The 16,479-nt window shown below is 34.1% G+C and overlaps 1 protein-coding gene across 6 annotated transcripts in view; it reads right to left on the reverse strand.

The window, feature by feature from the left end:
• Nucleotides 1–3,911: 3,911 nt before the first annotated feature.
• The window catches only part of ZBTB44 (zinc finger and BTB domain containing 44), a 64,598-nt gene continuing 52,030 nt past the window's right edge, over nucleotides 3,912–16,479 (reverse strand). For 4 of the 6 annotated variants that reach the window (XM_036742845.1, XM_036742851.1, XM_036742847.1 and 1 more), the window contains 4 exons: nucleotides 12,372–12,456; nucleotides 10,955–11,118; nucleotides 9,369–9,669; nucleotides 3,912–5,913 (listed from right to left, as the gene is read on the reverse strand). In XM_036742845.1, the coding sequence (XP_036598740.1) occupies nucleotides 5,631–5,913; nucleotides 9,369–9,669; nucleotides 10,955–11,118; nucleotides 12,372–12,456 (833 nt within the window). In that variant the 3' untranslated portion in view covers nucleotides 3,912–5,630. The remainder of the gene's footprint in view (nucleotides 5,914–9,368; nucleotides 9,670–10,954; nucleotides 11,119–12,371; nucleotides 12,457–16,479) is intronic. The other 2 variants (XM_036742849.1, XM_036742850.1) reach the window with 1 other exon arrangement.

Below are 16,479 nucleotides of genomic sequence, written 5' to 3' on the forward strand. Positions count from 1 at the left end.
TTTGGTATGTGAGCATTCATGAATGAGATTTTTAACTTGTCCAGAAACTGATTTTTTAATTCATTCAGATACTGAAGCATGAAAGGAAAGGTGAAATTCAGCTATTGTGTATGTGTGTGTGTGTGTGACAAAGGAATTTTAAGAATCACAAAACTAAAATCTGATTGACAAAGTGATAGTATGCCAAAAGATCAGAGTTAAAATCAAGACTAGAGGCCTAACCAATAAACGCAGTCAATTTAAAAGAGCTAGCAACTAAAGAATTTGTTTTAAATCAGGCACTTCAAAATTAAATGACTAAAAAAATTATTTTACAAAAGAATGAATAAAAAATTACATTTATCTGAATTCCTAAGCTCTCTATAAGCTATTATTATGTACACTAGAACTTCACTATAACAGCATTTGCTATAGAGTGAAATTTGGTATAAAGTAGATCCTACTTGGAACCTACAGAGGGGAGCTTAGTTACTGAGGCACGAAATGAACTTTGTTATGACAATCTCAAATTATGTGCCTCAGCAACATTATATGAATAAAGGTTATGAATATTACTACTTTCACAAACATGGAAATGTTATCTCAGAATTTAGTGTGTAAGTTAGTAAGTTTTTCTGTTTTAAGAACCTTACTTTCACAAATTCAATCTTTTTGTACTGTATTCATTACGATGTAATAAATATGTCTAAGATACAAAATGGAAAAAAGCAGTGACTAGTTCGAGTGTAAAAAGGAATCGGTAGGTTGAAGGTACAAAGTTTTCTTCTGAAAAAGAAAATATAATAAGACTTCTATTAACAATTCTCCCACAAACTGCTATAGTCTCAAATAGTTTAGGGCCTTAGTTGTATCGAATGTAAAATGATACTTTCAACTGTCAGAGATGCTTTCTTCATTGGTTGTGGCACTGGTCCAGTGGATACTTAATTCAGAGTAATGTGTTTTACCTTGAATCATTATTGCCTACTAAACATCACAGGCTAATTTGGGGATTCCTAAGGAAATACAAATAGCCACATTGTCAGACAACTTTGAAACCAAAAATGGGAAACAGGTGTGTACTAACAGAAGCCCAATTTAATGTTTGTAAATTCGATAAATTACTTAAGAAGTCTAAGGGAATATTCATAGCTTTATGAACTCCTCAAGGTATATATTCCACAATGCTATTTTTTCATGTCTTTGTAATTTTGTTTTACTGCTTAAGCAGAGGAAACTAGGTTATTCATTTTTTCAAACCAACTTTCAAAATCTGTAGTTAGTATGAATGTTTTAAGAAAATGATCATAAATGGAAAGGAGATGTCATTTTGATAATTTCTTTCTTTCAGTTAGCTACTTTATATTGGTAATACTCTTTCAAATCCATGTAATTATTTGAAAAATTATTTAACTACACTCACATGAGGTAGTCTTTCAAAGCATCACAGAGATGTCAATAAGCTGATTTTTAACCACATCCTAAATCCCTCTCAGTTAAACCATAAAACGCTTCAGTTAAAGATAAACTTCTTCAAATATATACTACTATAACTGCACAACTGCTACTGCATTATGTTGTAAATGGTAAATACTTTGGGGGAGGGGCTGATTATGATAAATTACAAAGACCAAAGCATTATAATCTTCACAATGAGAACCAGTAAATAAGATCCTTCTATAGCTTTGGTTACTGTACTTTTAACTCTCAGGCCAATAATATCAAGAAATAGTTTAACCCTAGCAGAGCTCCTCTTAGTCAAGAATGTAGATACCGGAAGAATTTGGCTCAGGAGGTATAATTTAATTGAGCGATTAATAGTAAATTAAGTTTGCTAAACATTCTATTAGATTTAGCCTAATGAAAACTATTTTAGCAAGATTGCAGATTTTTGTTTGTTTTAAAGAACTAAAGGACACATATGGAACTATGTTTACTGTGATCCAGAACTGAATTTGAAATATTTTTGAATAATAAAGTCTAAGACTAAATAAACTTTGGTTAACCACCAAAATATTTTACCCACTTAAGTCAAGCTGCACTTGAGAACTTTAAAAACTGATTAAATATATGTCTTATTATTTAAAATTCAAATTGAGTGCAATCCAACAGCTCATTAATTTTTTAAAAAAACTGTGTCATCATAATAATCAGTAACATTAAGACTCTCCATGTATAACATCTTATAGAAAAATTGAAACGTAAACCACAGTAACAAAATCCCAATTCTTCCTTACCTACCCCTTTAGCCCCAAGATTTAGATACCTCCCACTTTCCTACACAGATTTACAACTTAAATATTGGAAAGAACAACACTTGCGATGTTAAAATGGCTGTAATGCCTTCTGTGCACTAGAGGTAAAGAGCTGACCAATACATATTATTATGCATAATGGCACACAATGAACTTTCACCATTGCTAATGGAAAGAACAAACTAGCTGTGATACCTGGCATTAAGGGGTTAGCTGTGAGAACTTTTGTTCATTTCTAATGTACATGAGACTTTTTTAATAGTTAAAAGACTGAAATTAAAGCTTTCCTTACATAAAGCCCTTAGTTTTAAAAAGACAAATTTATGATATATCCCAAAACTTTTAATCCCATTAAGACATAACACTATGTTTTGGGGGACATAAAAAAAGAAATAATCTAAATGAAAATATTCCAATGCTTAGGTATTGTGGTAATTTCTGGGGGACAACTAAATAGGCACTGGTATTTCACCCATTTGTATGCTCTCCTACAAATTAATGGTAAAAATTGCTTTCGGGGCTTTTTTTAGAGAATTTAGAAATAAAAATAATTAGATATTATTCGCAATAATTCTATAGCTTAATTTCCTAAATACAGGCCTATAAGCCAAATATCCTTATACCAAATGTATTTCAGTGAAATAATCTATCTACCTTTCCCCTCAAAAATAAACTAAGGATTTCATTTAAATGTTCTCATATGAAATATCTGCTAAATACCTAGCATAAACTGGAGAGGGGTTGGGGGAGAGACGGGACTGGGGCAATGAAGTAAGGAATCAAGAAAGCTTAAGAGGCTGTTACAAATTTACACAAACCTGGAAATCTGCACATCTGAAATTTCCACTTGTAGAGAGTACTCAGTGTTGCTTATCTCACAACAGTCAGAGAATACAGTCATCCTGCCTGGAGAGCAACTACTGTGTAGAGCTCTCTTACCTTATTGCTTGGTTCTCAGGATGGGAGGATAAGAAGCTTGGATGGAATTATTTAATTCTACTTACTTCTTCCTTCTACCCTGAACACTGCTTTTTCCCTCTGTAACTGTGCATAGACATTAAATAAAAAAGGAAGAGATACTAAAATGTCAAAAAGGTAGAAATGAATGCTAATGCTTCATATTCATTATATATACTTCTTTATCACTTTTCCCCATCCAAAAAAAAAAATGAGAACACTATTAACTCCTTAGTTTTTTTGGAGGGGAAGAAGGGGGGAGGTTCATTTCTTGCCTTTGATTTAAAAATAAACTTTAAATTTCATTTATGTAAAAGAAAAAGATAGGACAATACATTAAAATAAATTTAAAAGCCTATTTTCTTTAGTATGGATGCAGCAGTTTCAAAAAGATCACAAAGTGTTGCAAAAAGTAACAACCCAGTTGCAAAGAAGTGTAACTGGTGGTGCTATTTACTTATCTTCCTTAAAAGTTCACAGGTAAGCCCTCCCTATATTTGGGAACAAAATTAGAAACAATAGTTTCATGGAAGCAAGGTAGGGAGATGGAAACAAGATCGGAAGATGAGGTAAGAACATTTTGAAGAAGGATGAACAAGTACCTTTATTCTAAGAAAAATCTGCATGAGTTAACTTTGCCTATCTTTGTGTTTGTAAAAATTAGAAAATATTTAATGTTAAAATCCTTCAGAAGAAATTATTTAAATTCTGACTGCTATAAAGGAATATAATTTATAATCTTATAGCATTTCTACATTCATAAAGCCATGAAAGAGAACAACTCAAAATTTGATTAAATTTAGACAATGAATTAGTCAATTTTTGAAATGGAAACGGGTCCAATGAAATTAGCATATTTCTACTAAAAATAATTCTACAATTACCACCCAGCACCTGTCAACAAAGCAAATATTTTATGTTTTAACCAGGGCATTATTTTTGAATTTCCTTTTCATATTCTACACAAGTGCTTTTATAATTTACTTTGGGTAACCACGTGGAGAAATAAAGGAATACTTCAATTTTCATAACCTGCGAAATCAACATATATTTTCTTTGGAGGCTCAAGATCAGTGATGCTTTAATGGTGCTAGATGTGCTACAGAACATAATCACTAGCATCACAGAAGCTTCAACTTCAGCTGACTCAGGGAGTCAAACACCACAGCAGCATAATGAATACTCGCTAATCTAATGCTCTAATGTTACTGTTACCCTATTGGTACTTGTCAGATCTTTGCAGATGCCTAAATGCCTTCATGACCATCAGTTCCAACTGAGCCTTTTTTAAAGCTAGAAAAGATGGAACCATGAACTTCTTACTTTATTGCTTTAACTGTCTGTATAAGCTCTAGTAACTGCTGCCTTTAGTAAACCTGGCAATCGTTTAAAATATTTTGGAAAAAGGACAATTTATCACTGTCACATAGACTTTTTGTAAACAACCCCCTATTGGGTTAAGAACTTGGCCTCTACAGAGAATTCTTTGCTTTATACCAAAGAGAATAATGAAAATCACCAAGTATGCATACACATGTATGAACATAAAAGATTCCAATATTTTTACTTCAATAAATTTGCTACTAGGCCAGTATTTGAAAAATAAAATACAACTGAATATGGGGCAAGAAGAAAATGGATCGGACAATAAACCACTTAGCCAAACGTCAACAGTCATAGCTCAGGTAAACAAGTTTTCAGCCAAAAAAGTATGGCATGAAGATGTGTAGACTAGTTTCTGTTGGGACAGGATGTATATTATTCTCCTTCCTTCTCAATTTCTAAATGCACAGTTGGACTTAAAAAAAATCGTAAGTTTCTTGCAGACCTCCACATAAGCAAAAAATATTTGGAGAAGTGTGAAACATTAAAGGATGGAGTACCATAAAAAAAGAATGTTAAGTTTCAGAAACATTTACCATAATAATTTGAGAATAAAAACTTTACTGTAAACAGTTCAAGAAAACAGTAGGCTTTAAAAAATATTGTTCAAGGTCCTAAGCGGAGGGATAAGTATCTACTTAGGACATCGGTCTGTATGGTAATATATTTCTGGCATATATTTGCATTTTAGTCAGACTGAAAGTCTTCTGATTTCTTCTTTACCAATGGCCTGCAGACAAGAGGCAATCTACATTAATGGTGGAAGAAGAAATTAGTAAGTGTTTTGAGACAGTCGGTTTTCCTTAACTGTATCACAGCTTCTATTATGATTTGACATGATCTTATTATCACTCAGTCTTAAGAGTGATCTCTCTATCATGAAAAATATGACATCTATTGCAGTTTTCTGTTTAAAGCATAGCTAACAAAGTAAAAAGTATTTTCCCCCATTACACCCTTTCTTCTTCAAAAAATTAAATTAAAAAATGTATAGAACCAAGAACAGGCACTTACTAAAACAAAACATAAAAACAAAAAGGACACCACACCATGAAATTATTCAATAGTAATAGAAGATAGCTCCAATTTTGGGGGGTCATCTCTAATTGTCTCAGTACTGGCATTGGTCTTTGGCTGCTCCTGCATTTCTTCCTCCTTTTCTGTCAGACCACCAAGAGACCCCAAGGGAAAAGTGCTTTCGCAATTCTGAGTTGATGAGACCTGTGAAATGACAGGCATTTGGACAGATGAATTGCTTTCAAAACTGTGTTCTCCAAGCTCGTACTGAACAAGGGTCTCTTCTTGCTCCTGGTTTAAGTAGTCCGGTACTAGGAAATCACTAAATGAGGGGCAAAGGACAAAACACAACGTTACTTTTCAAAGAAGCACTAAATGCAGTTGAAGAGTTAAAGTCCTTGCCCAACCAAATTAATACTAAAATCTCAAGGAAAGAAAATTTGACTCGCAACATAGGTATTTTTAATAGCATTGCTCCTGAGTAAAATTAAAACAAAGGAGACCAAATATGCATTATTTTGTATTGCTTATAATTGTATAGCAGCTTCACATTCTAGTTTATTGTCCTCTTTACAGTTTCTTATCATAATCAAATCATATTTCTTTTCAGCTAAGAAAATGATCTTTAGGGTATTTCTAACCCCAAAAAGTTATGAAAATTTTAAACTAGGAATATGAATTCCTACATTAATCAGAAATAAAAATGAAATGCTAGTAGGCATGCATATATTTCAAGACTACAACGTGTAGAGATAGTGAAAATATTACTGGATTGTTTTTGGGGGGGGAAGGGAGTGGAGATGTTCTACGAGTGGATATAAATATGCTTATAAATATTAAGTCTACATAATTGGTATTTGGAGCAATTACCACAAACTTTTATTTTAGATGTGTCTCCCTGTTTAACTGGGAAAACCCAAGAACACTACACCAATATATTAAATATCAAAACATTTAAATTCTTCTCTAAAGAAAAAAGAAAACTATCTGCACAGCTATTCAAGGGTATAAGTAAAAAGGGTAAATCTAATCATCAGAGTACCTAAAAAGCTGAGTATGGCAATACACTATGTAAAAGTGCTTAAGAATGGAATAAGCCTGTCAACCTTTAGTTCAATATTTGTATCTGAAAAATACTGTCAAAAATCCATTGACAGAAAAATATTTGCTTGATGGGCAAATAAAGGGAAGAATGACTAACTGCATAAACACAAGATGAAGAATCAACCACTCTATATGTTGATTTTTAAAACTATCTGGGGAAAGTAGGAATTTTGGACATTTTTACCTAACAAAGGTTTAAAAAAAACAATCACATTTCTTCTGGTTATTAGTACTCAAATATAGAATTAAGGAATCTGTAAAACAAAAAAAACAAAACAAAAAAAAAAGAACACTACATCTTAGTGATTTTACAAAAAAATGTCACAATCATAAAAGGCACTTGGTCCTAATGCTTAAGGATATGAAAACTGTTTCTAAATACCAACAGGAGTCAGTAAAATACATTCTCACACTAACAAAAACAATGGTGCTTTTGTGTATGAATGGTAAATTGTTTTAAAGGAAGGTGTTATTTTCCAATTTATAGAGATGGCTATTTTAGCAATATAAAAACACTATTTATGGGAGTGTTTTAAAAATATTTTGCCAGCAGAGAGGCAGTCTATATCCTACCTTTTATGCAAATACAAAATTGATCCTATCATCATATCCATTAAAATCATATCTTTTGGATGAAAGGTCACTATCAATTTCAGTTTCTTGCGCCCTGCTGGATAAACTATACACAAATTCAGCTTCAAAACAATATTAGACTGGGGTGAGGAACCTGTGGCTTTGAGGCCACACATGGCCTTCTAGGTCCTTGGGTGCAGCCCTTTGACTAAGCCCAAGTCTTACACAACAAATCCTTTTATTAAGGGGATTTGTTCTGTGAAGTTTGGATTCACATGACTGCACCTGCGGAACTAGAGGGCCACATGTGGCCTCCAGGCTGCAGGTTCCTCACCCCTGTACTAAACAATAAATTTAAGGGGCTATACCCTTGTGCATACTTGGATTTAGGAATATCTTACCTAGTAGAAAAATAAAAAATCAAGTCATCTTCGGACACTAGGGTGAAAATATAAGAAACACTTATGAATTAATTCTCTGAGGAAGATATTCATTCAGATTCCAATGCCAACTTGAAGCAATAATAGTAGTGGTAGGAATAACATTAGCAACAGCAGCAAGCATTTGTATAGTGCTTTAAGGTTTACAAAGCACTTCATAAACATTAACCCATTTTATCCTCACAAAAATCAACCTTGGGAGAAGGTGCTAGAAGAAACTGAGTGAAACAAAAGTTAAGACCTGACCAGAGTTGCAGCTACTAAGTATATACGCAGAATTTGAACTCAGGTCCAATGTTCTATTAGCAGCACCATCTAGCTAATTGTATGCAAGTTTCACTACATAATGGAGATTATTTTGACCTGGAAAAACTGTTGCTTCAAAATCTTTAATTGCTTTAAATATTTTATCAATTTTAGTTAACTATGTCTTTCATCATATATCTGAATTAGGAAAATTTCACTCTTAGGCATAATCTTTTTCATGACTATAGACATTTTACCATCAGATTATTTAGAAGCAATCAAAGAAAGTACAATGAAAATTTCCATGGGCCCAAACATTTATCCAATGTATAAATTCTGATAAAATCTTAAGATGATATTAGAAAGGAGACCAGGTATATAAAAAGAACCACATTCATTTACTCTTCAAAGTATAATGCCTAAATAAGCTTAGTTGGTTCATATAATCAATTAGAATCTTCTAGGTTAGAGAAAACCGTGCACATACAGTTAAAGTTCTGTAGTATAACAATCATAAAGACATAAAAAATTCAGTTTACCAATGAAAGGATAGTTAAAACTTGGCCACTGTGCCTTTTTAAAGTAAATAATGAAAAATTTCTTTAAAAATCAAAGGGAGACCAATATTTGAGAAGCAGAAACTAAATATAAAAATTTCGCCCCTAAAATAAGAATGTTTTGCTTTTATGAAAAAAGGAACTCTGGTAACAAATAGAATACTGCCAAAAACCAAAATCCTTTTATAAACGTTAACTTGAAAATTAAGAATGTTATAGTGCTTATGAGCTCAGGACACAGGCAGTTTTCAGTAAGTACTAACAAAATGGTGGAAAATAGAAATTTAACTCGTGAAAATTATTATCTGTAGCAGTCTACCTAAGATGAAAAATCAAAGGAAGAAGGGATTGTATTGACCTTGTTCAAATGGGTAAAAGGGAAAAATGTAATTGATCTATTATAGTTTGCTCCAAGGTTCCTCTATAAAAACACTCCACTCCATTAAAAATATTCTCACAGAACTTAAAAAGAAAAAAGAAATGGTCAAAAATCTGTTCTTGCCTAAAGTGTCTGAAATAATTCATTATAGCCAAATATCATTTGATACGGTTAATTGTACTGTAGTCTGTTAGGCAAATAACATTAATATTATAGAAATATTTTGTTAGCTTTGTATTACTTTAAAAATAACATTTAAAAGTGTTCTGATTACCGTAAAAATCTTAATAGTGAGCATATAAAATGTATACAATTAAGAAGTGATCAGAGTATGGATAGTGGAGTGGGGGTTAAAACTGAATGTGACTGCAGTTGGCTGGCAAACCTGATAAAAAAAACACAGCAGGCTGCCCTGAAAGTAGGAAGAGAGAGTTTAGAAAAGCAGTTTCCCTGGTTAGATTTTTGTTGTGCACCTCACCTGCTCTGGAAGTAGTTTGCTAGCTCTGACGCTTCATGGTTCAGACTCCTCAGGTGAACGATTAAATTTCCAGAGTTGGTGAACATGGCGCCACAAGTTTTGCACTCGTAAATCCGAGGCTTGCGGATAATGTGCCGGGAAACCCGCATGTGGTGTTTATATTCCCCGAAGGAAGTGAAAGTGGCACTACATATCTGGCACCGGAAACAGCGTTTACCTTCATGCTTTAGGCGATGCATCTTTAGCGAGTAAGCCCGGGTGAACTTTTTCCCACAGCGGTCACACTGAAATGGTTTAATGCCTGTCGGGAACAAAGAATATTGCTTCTATGAAAGAAACAATTTGGGGGGGGCCTAAATCAAACAGACTCTAATTTTAGTGAAATAGATTTTGTTGCCATATGTAACTTGAAAACCCAAAATTTTATAGCAAAAAAACATTCTCTAGAATACTTCAGAAACAGGAGACAATATTGATGCATGCTGCTATTGCTGGTCACGATTGCTGCTATGAGACTTCAAAGAATGGGCTTCGATGTGGGGATATGGTGTAACATATGGTCATTTTCAAATTTTTTATTAATGACTCAAAAGGATAAATAGCGAACTTATTAAATTTGCAGATAACACAAAGCTGGTAGGGATAACTAATATAATGGACGACAGAAACAAAATCCAAAAATATCTTTCCAATATACTATTGAGTCAAATATATGAAACGAACTAGGATAAATGAAAAGTTCCCAATTTGATATAAAACTATCAATTATATAAGCACTAGGTGACGGAGAGGAAGCTACATGATAGTTCATGTAAAATAAAAAACAAAACCTAAAGGTATAATAATGACTCCAACTTATGAAGGTCTCTAAGATTTATACTGTATTCTTCACCAAAAAAACTGCATAAACATAGTGTCCTTATCTTAATAACGGAAGTGATAATCCTAACAAACTTTTGTTCTTGTATTACATTCAGTTCTAGTGCTACATTTTAAAAAGGAAAGTTGATGCATATCCTAAGAGAAAGGCCCAGGGTGATGAGGAGACTTTAAAATATGCTATACAAGGTCTGATCAAAAGAACTGGGAATGCTTAGCTTGGAGAAGAAAGTTTTGGAAAGTCCATGGGTTAGATGGTAGTCTGGTGGCAATGGTGTCTATCCTGCAGAAGAGAGATTAACATCTATTTTGCTTGACCCTCAAAGAGAAAGCTACAAACAGTTTTGGGGAGAAGCTTCAGAAAAGCAAAATTTTGTCTCCAAATAAAAATAAAACCCAAATGATCAGTTACTAAAAAAAAAAAAAAAAAAAAAAAGGAATGTGCTGCCTTAGAAAGTAATGTGTTTTCCATGGAGGTCTTCAAGTGGAAATTGTTAGGGATGCTATCTATGGTATAATGCTTTAGATATGAACTGGTGTGTATTATCTTTGGATCTCTTCCAGTTCTGGGATTTTGTCTCCCTAGAAGCTTTGTCAAGCCCACAAACACCTAGCTTCTGTATAATCAAACACATTTTGACTAGAATCCTGTACATAAATTTTAAAAATCATCAAAATTTAAACCACTACAGAGAAGTTAACATTACCTGAGTGGATGAGCATGTGCTGCTTAAGGTTCTGAATGCGGGTGAATCGGACCCCACAAGTTGGACACTGAAAAGGCCTATCTGGACCATTTGGACTTGGTCGTTCTGTGCTGCTGGTAGAAGGAGCAATGTAGAGTTGGTAGGGATACTGAACATTTTCCAATCTAAAAAACAAACAAACAAACAAAAAAACCAAGAACCACAAAAGGCATCCATATTTTCATTTTAAGGCTGGGCAAATATATAATTATTTTAAACAAGTCAAATAAATTTCTAATGACTTTTCTAAACTTATTTTCATGACTGATAAGATTAAGAAAGCCAGTATCTGAAGCATTGTGAAAAACATAAAAACCCCTCCAAATTAGAATAAAAAATGTTCAGAATCATTGGCTAAACTTGGATCTAAAATAACAGGATGTATTTCTATATAGACAGGGTTGGACACTTTCATTCCTTTAATTTTAATAAGCTTCTCCTTGAACCAGATGTTCCTCAGATGAATATTAGCATCTTACTAATATACCTGCTAACCCCCAAATGCCATGATACAATTTAGCTAAGTTCTTTAATGTTTATGGATTTACATTTTGTTTCCTTCATTAGACTCTTAAGTTTCTTGAGGGCAGGAAGTATTTGGTTTTTTCCATTTGTATTCCTGGTGTTTAGCACAATGCCTGGCAAAGAGTAAGTGCTTGCTAAATTGATGAATGAATGTTTTATCTGCTCAGTTCCCATGTTATTCTCTCTGACACATAAAACAGCACAATTTCAAGAAAAGCAACTTATGTGTAATTCTGAAAAGATTAAGTATTCTGCAGAAATTAACATTTTTTAAAATCTGGCTTATCAATTTTTCCAGTAAAATGGAACATGACTGATTTCTACATCAAGACATAAAATATCCATTTTATAAACACCAACAAAAAAGTTTTAATATGTTTCAGGAACCACAACCATGTTTGATAAAGAACATTATGAAGAGATAGAGCTCTTTAAATAAACCCTTGGGCTAAAGTTGTAAAATTATTCAGGAGTACCTATAACAAGCCTTGTACCTAAGTACTTATATTTCCTGCCCTGGAGACTGCTACTTGACACCTTTCTCTACAACTCCACTACTTTCTGCTCACCATTTCCAATTAGCATTACATTTTGTATTAGGAAGTATAATTAATTCCCTACACTGGGCTGATACTAAATTTACCAACAAGTACAATGAAACTGTTCTTTAGCACTATTTGTTATGGAGCAGAACTTATCATAATGTATGGATGCATGTATACCCAAGTACCTAAAGGGATCTTATATGAATAAGAACTGCACAGGATCAGAAAGTATGGCTGGGCAGAGATTAGCAGTAGCTCTAATGAGAGAAGTGGAGGAGACCATGGCATCATAATAAGTTTGTACTTACCGATCTTCATCATCTGCATGAGTATTAGTGCCCGAGGTGCTCTGAAGTGTAGGTAGTCCTTCAGTGACTCCTTCATCTACTGAGCCTGTAAAGAAGAAAAGAGGATGACCATCAGATGCCCGATCAGATGTTTAACATAGGAAGAATTCAGTGGGTTACTTGTAAGCAACATCTCTTGGTCTATAATAGGCTGGTACCTGTGGCCATAATTCAATGAATTAAAAACACTTATTAATACGTCTACTAAGTGCAAGGCGCTAGTTAGTAACAACTGACATTCTTATGGTGCTTTAATATAGTGATGGATTCAGTAAAAGTAAAATTTTTGCGGTTAAAATACAATGGCAGACTGCTATGTTTATGAGTTATGTCTGGTTTTTAAAAGTTGTTTTACCTTTTCCCTCACTAAGCTAGCATTTCTTGCTGCTGCCAGTATGTCTCCTCTATAGCAGCCCCCCATTTGACTTCTAATTTGCTATGGACTGAGAAAACAGAAAACCAAGATTACCAAAGCTGTGTTTAAAACATGTACAAACAGGCTCTGACAGAGGGCCTGAAAAGCTCTCCTATATAGAGTTCATGAACTTCGGTATAGAAAATGACATCTAATTCGGTTGCTCAAAGAAGGTTCCCTACTTCCTAGTTTTTGGCTGTGTTCCAATTAGTTGGGCTCATCAGTTAAGTAATCCCTGCAAAAATAAAGTGCTGTAATATCTGATTTTGCAAATCGGCAAAACAAAGTCTTTGCTCACATATTTCTTAGGCACTGCTACAGCTGCTTCTGTTCCTGGGCAGAGAATCAGGGTAGGTCTGCTATGATGCTTGTAAGGAAGAGCCGAATATATTCCAGCAAGTTCTTTTAGATATGAATTGGCTTAGCATTGTTTTTAGATACGAATTAGCTATCAAAATCAACATGTCTAATTTTACTGAAAAGAGACTTCAAATATAGCATCATTTTGAAGTACAACCCTTACAATATCCTTCCTTGTCCAATTCTTGGCCCTTATATTATTTCCTATATAGCTAAGAGATTCTGAGTGGTCAAAAAGTAGCAGCATTCTGTTTTTACAGACATATCTATATTAAATGTACCAGAAGCTAGAAAGAAAAACCATTCTGAACCAATTTAGTTGAAAAAAAGAAAGCCGAACATAAAATCAGGGCATCTGTCAAACCTTAACCACACAGTAGATGTTATATATACTCTCATCACAGAGCAAACTGAGACGACAAAAAAAAAAAAAAAGACCACATTATTCAGGCTTCGATTTCCATTTTAACTCAAAAGAACGTTATTAGACAAGATGATACTTTAATGAAATGGCATTTTGATAAAATATCAAAACAAAAATTTTCTTGATTACTCAAAGGACTCTGATGCTAGAGATAGAGAGGAGTGAAATTTTGACAATTGCCTTTCTTCTTGTGAAACAAGAAAGCTGAGTCAGAGAGAAAAACTTGCTTTACAAAAAAAGTAGGCCGGAATCTCCTAGCTGTAAGGAGTGCAGTCAGGTAATTTAGGTTAGGCTAACCCTCACTTCCTGGTTTTATGACTATTTTATTTCTCATATACCTTTCTTAATTCTATGGAAGTTAGTGCTAGAAGTCTCTCTAGAATGTGCCCCAGGGAAGCTCCAGCTTCTTACTACCACCCTTGTTAACTACCCTCACCAATCTGACTCATAACTGTTGCTAATTGCTAACAAATGTAAAATGGTTTTCTGTGGACTAATCTCATCTTCACATTATTACCGCTGCCTATTTTCTGAACCATCATTTATTATACAAGTTATACTCACTAATAGCAGTTAGCATTTCATAATTTGCAAATGCTTTATAGAAGCACTGCATGCATTTTACAATAGAGGAAACTAAGGCTCAATGATATGAAGGGATTTGCCCATAGTTATATACAATTATTAAATGTCAGAGTTGGATTCTGAACCCAGGTCTTCTTAACTCTAATGTCCTCTCTCCCACTTATTTTCTGATTGAATATTTGTACGTGACAAGTCTGATGGTCTGGGAATTGAAAATATGTCAAATTTATTTTTTTTCCTATCTTAAGCCAGAGGAGATAGTTGTTTGCCTTTAAAGGCATCCTTACAGGAGGCAAAGGGAAATAAAAAGTATCATGGTTTAACACAGAAATTAAGATATAACCAACTCCAAGTTGCATTGTGGTAGAAATTCAGAAAATGAATACTTTCTTAGAAATTACATTTACAGTACCACAATTCTAATCCCTTGAGCTCAGTATCTCTAAGAGCTCTCCTTGACTTTTCTCTGTGTATTCAGTCACCAAGGAACTGGATACAAAAGGTGACTCCCAGCAATATGCTCTCTAATGAGTTTTACTGCTAAGTCTAATGGCCTCTGCTCAGTCCTTTTTTGATCACAACCTCCTCTCGGTGTTCTCTTAACAGTACACTTTTCTGGCTTTCTCCCTCTATACTTAAACATGGCTTTTCAGGATACTTTGTTGGATCATTGCCCATGTCCTTCCCCTTTTCAAGGTGCCCCAGGGGTCTGTCTTGGGTCTTTTCTCTCCATTCTTGAACTCATTCGCTCCCATGAGTTCAATTATCATCTCTATATAAATGACTCCCAAATCTATACACATCGACTTCCATTTCTCTCCAAAGCTGCAATCCCGTATCACCAACAACCTACCTGTGGAACATCTTCATATGGTCATGCTGTCATCTCAAATTCAACAAAAATAGCTCATTATCTTTGCGCCCCCAAAACTAATTCCATCCTCTTCCTAAATTCCTTATGTCTGCCAATGATACCATCAATTGGTTGTTTAAATTTATTACCTCAGACATGACCTTTTCTTTCATCTTCCATATTCGATGAATTGGAAAATCTTGTTGATCCTATATCCAAGACATATACCCTGTTTTGTTCACTCATATAGATACTACCCTATGTTCAAGACCATATCACCTCTCAAATGAACCACCGAAAAAACTTTCCAATTAGGTTTTTGGTCCCAAGTGTCTCCCCTCACTTCTCTAATCCATCCTCTACACAGTCACAGGAATCGAATTTCTAAACTATCTGACCATGCCCTTGACCTGCTCAAGAAACTTTAATGCCTCCCAATTGCTTCTAGTACAAAATATAAAATCCACTGTTTGGTACTGAAAGCCCTTTAAAATCTGGATACAACCTATTTTTCCATATTACTCCACAAACACACTCTATAGCCCAAACTTTCCTACTTGCTGTTCTCTGTATGACATTCTATCTCCCGCTTCGTCTTTGCATAGGTTGTCACTAATGCCTAGAATGCTTTCACTCTATACCTGTAGAATTTGTAGCTTTCTTTAAATAGTAATAACTCAAGTGCCACTTCCTAAAGGAGGCCCTCCTTCTTGATCCTCCAGTTATTAGTGCTCCCCTGCTGACGCTAAATTACTTTGTCTTTATTCAGTATATACTTACATATGTACACACTGTTCTCCTTGTCTTGTATCCCTAGGGCCTGGCATACAACATTATTTAATTGAAATGCATTGCTTTGAACATAAGAACATAAATAAAAATAAAGTATCTCACACACACGATCCCCACCACTTTTCTCCTTCTAAGCTCCTGGAAATCTATGTAAACTACATTGTTATTTTTGGTAGTTACGGTATGGTTTTTTTGTTGGTGGTGATGATGGGGGCAAGTGGTATGAATAAGAAGAGAAAATGAAAGCAGAAAAAGCATTTCTTATACACTTTATTATTTGCTCTAAAGATTTCCTTGTCATTAGCATAAAGCAATAATGTAACTATGAGCTGTAGGTAGGGCAAATCATTTTAATTAGAATACATCCTTCTAAAGGCATTTATTACAGTGGGTTATCACCTATATTTACTTATATCTACCAATTCTGTTTATTTCAACAAAAACTTGAAAACACTTGTTCTGAGTTTTAGTGAAATGTCAGAAAAAATGACATTTAACTATGCATGCTGCTAAGTTTTTTCTCCCAGTGCTAAAATGATCAAACCTAATAAACAGAATTCTTATATTAGTCGTATTCTAGTAAGTCTTCGTGGTATGACTGATGTAGGGTTTTATGATGGCGATATCACCAAAGTCCAGA

The sequence above is a fragment of the Trichosurus vulpecula genome, chromosome 2 (assembly GCF_011100635.1).
Source record: "Trichosurus vulpecula isolate mTriVul1 chromosome 2, mTriVul1.pri, whole genome shotgun sequence".
NCBI lineage: Eukaryota > Metazoa > Chordata > Mammalia > Diprotodontia > Phalangeridae > Trichosurus > Trichosurus vulpecula.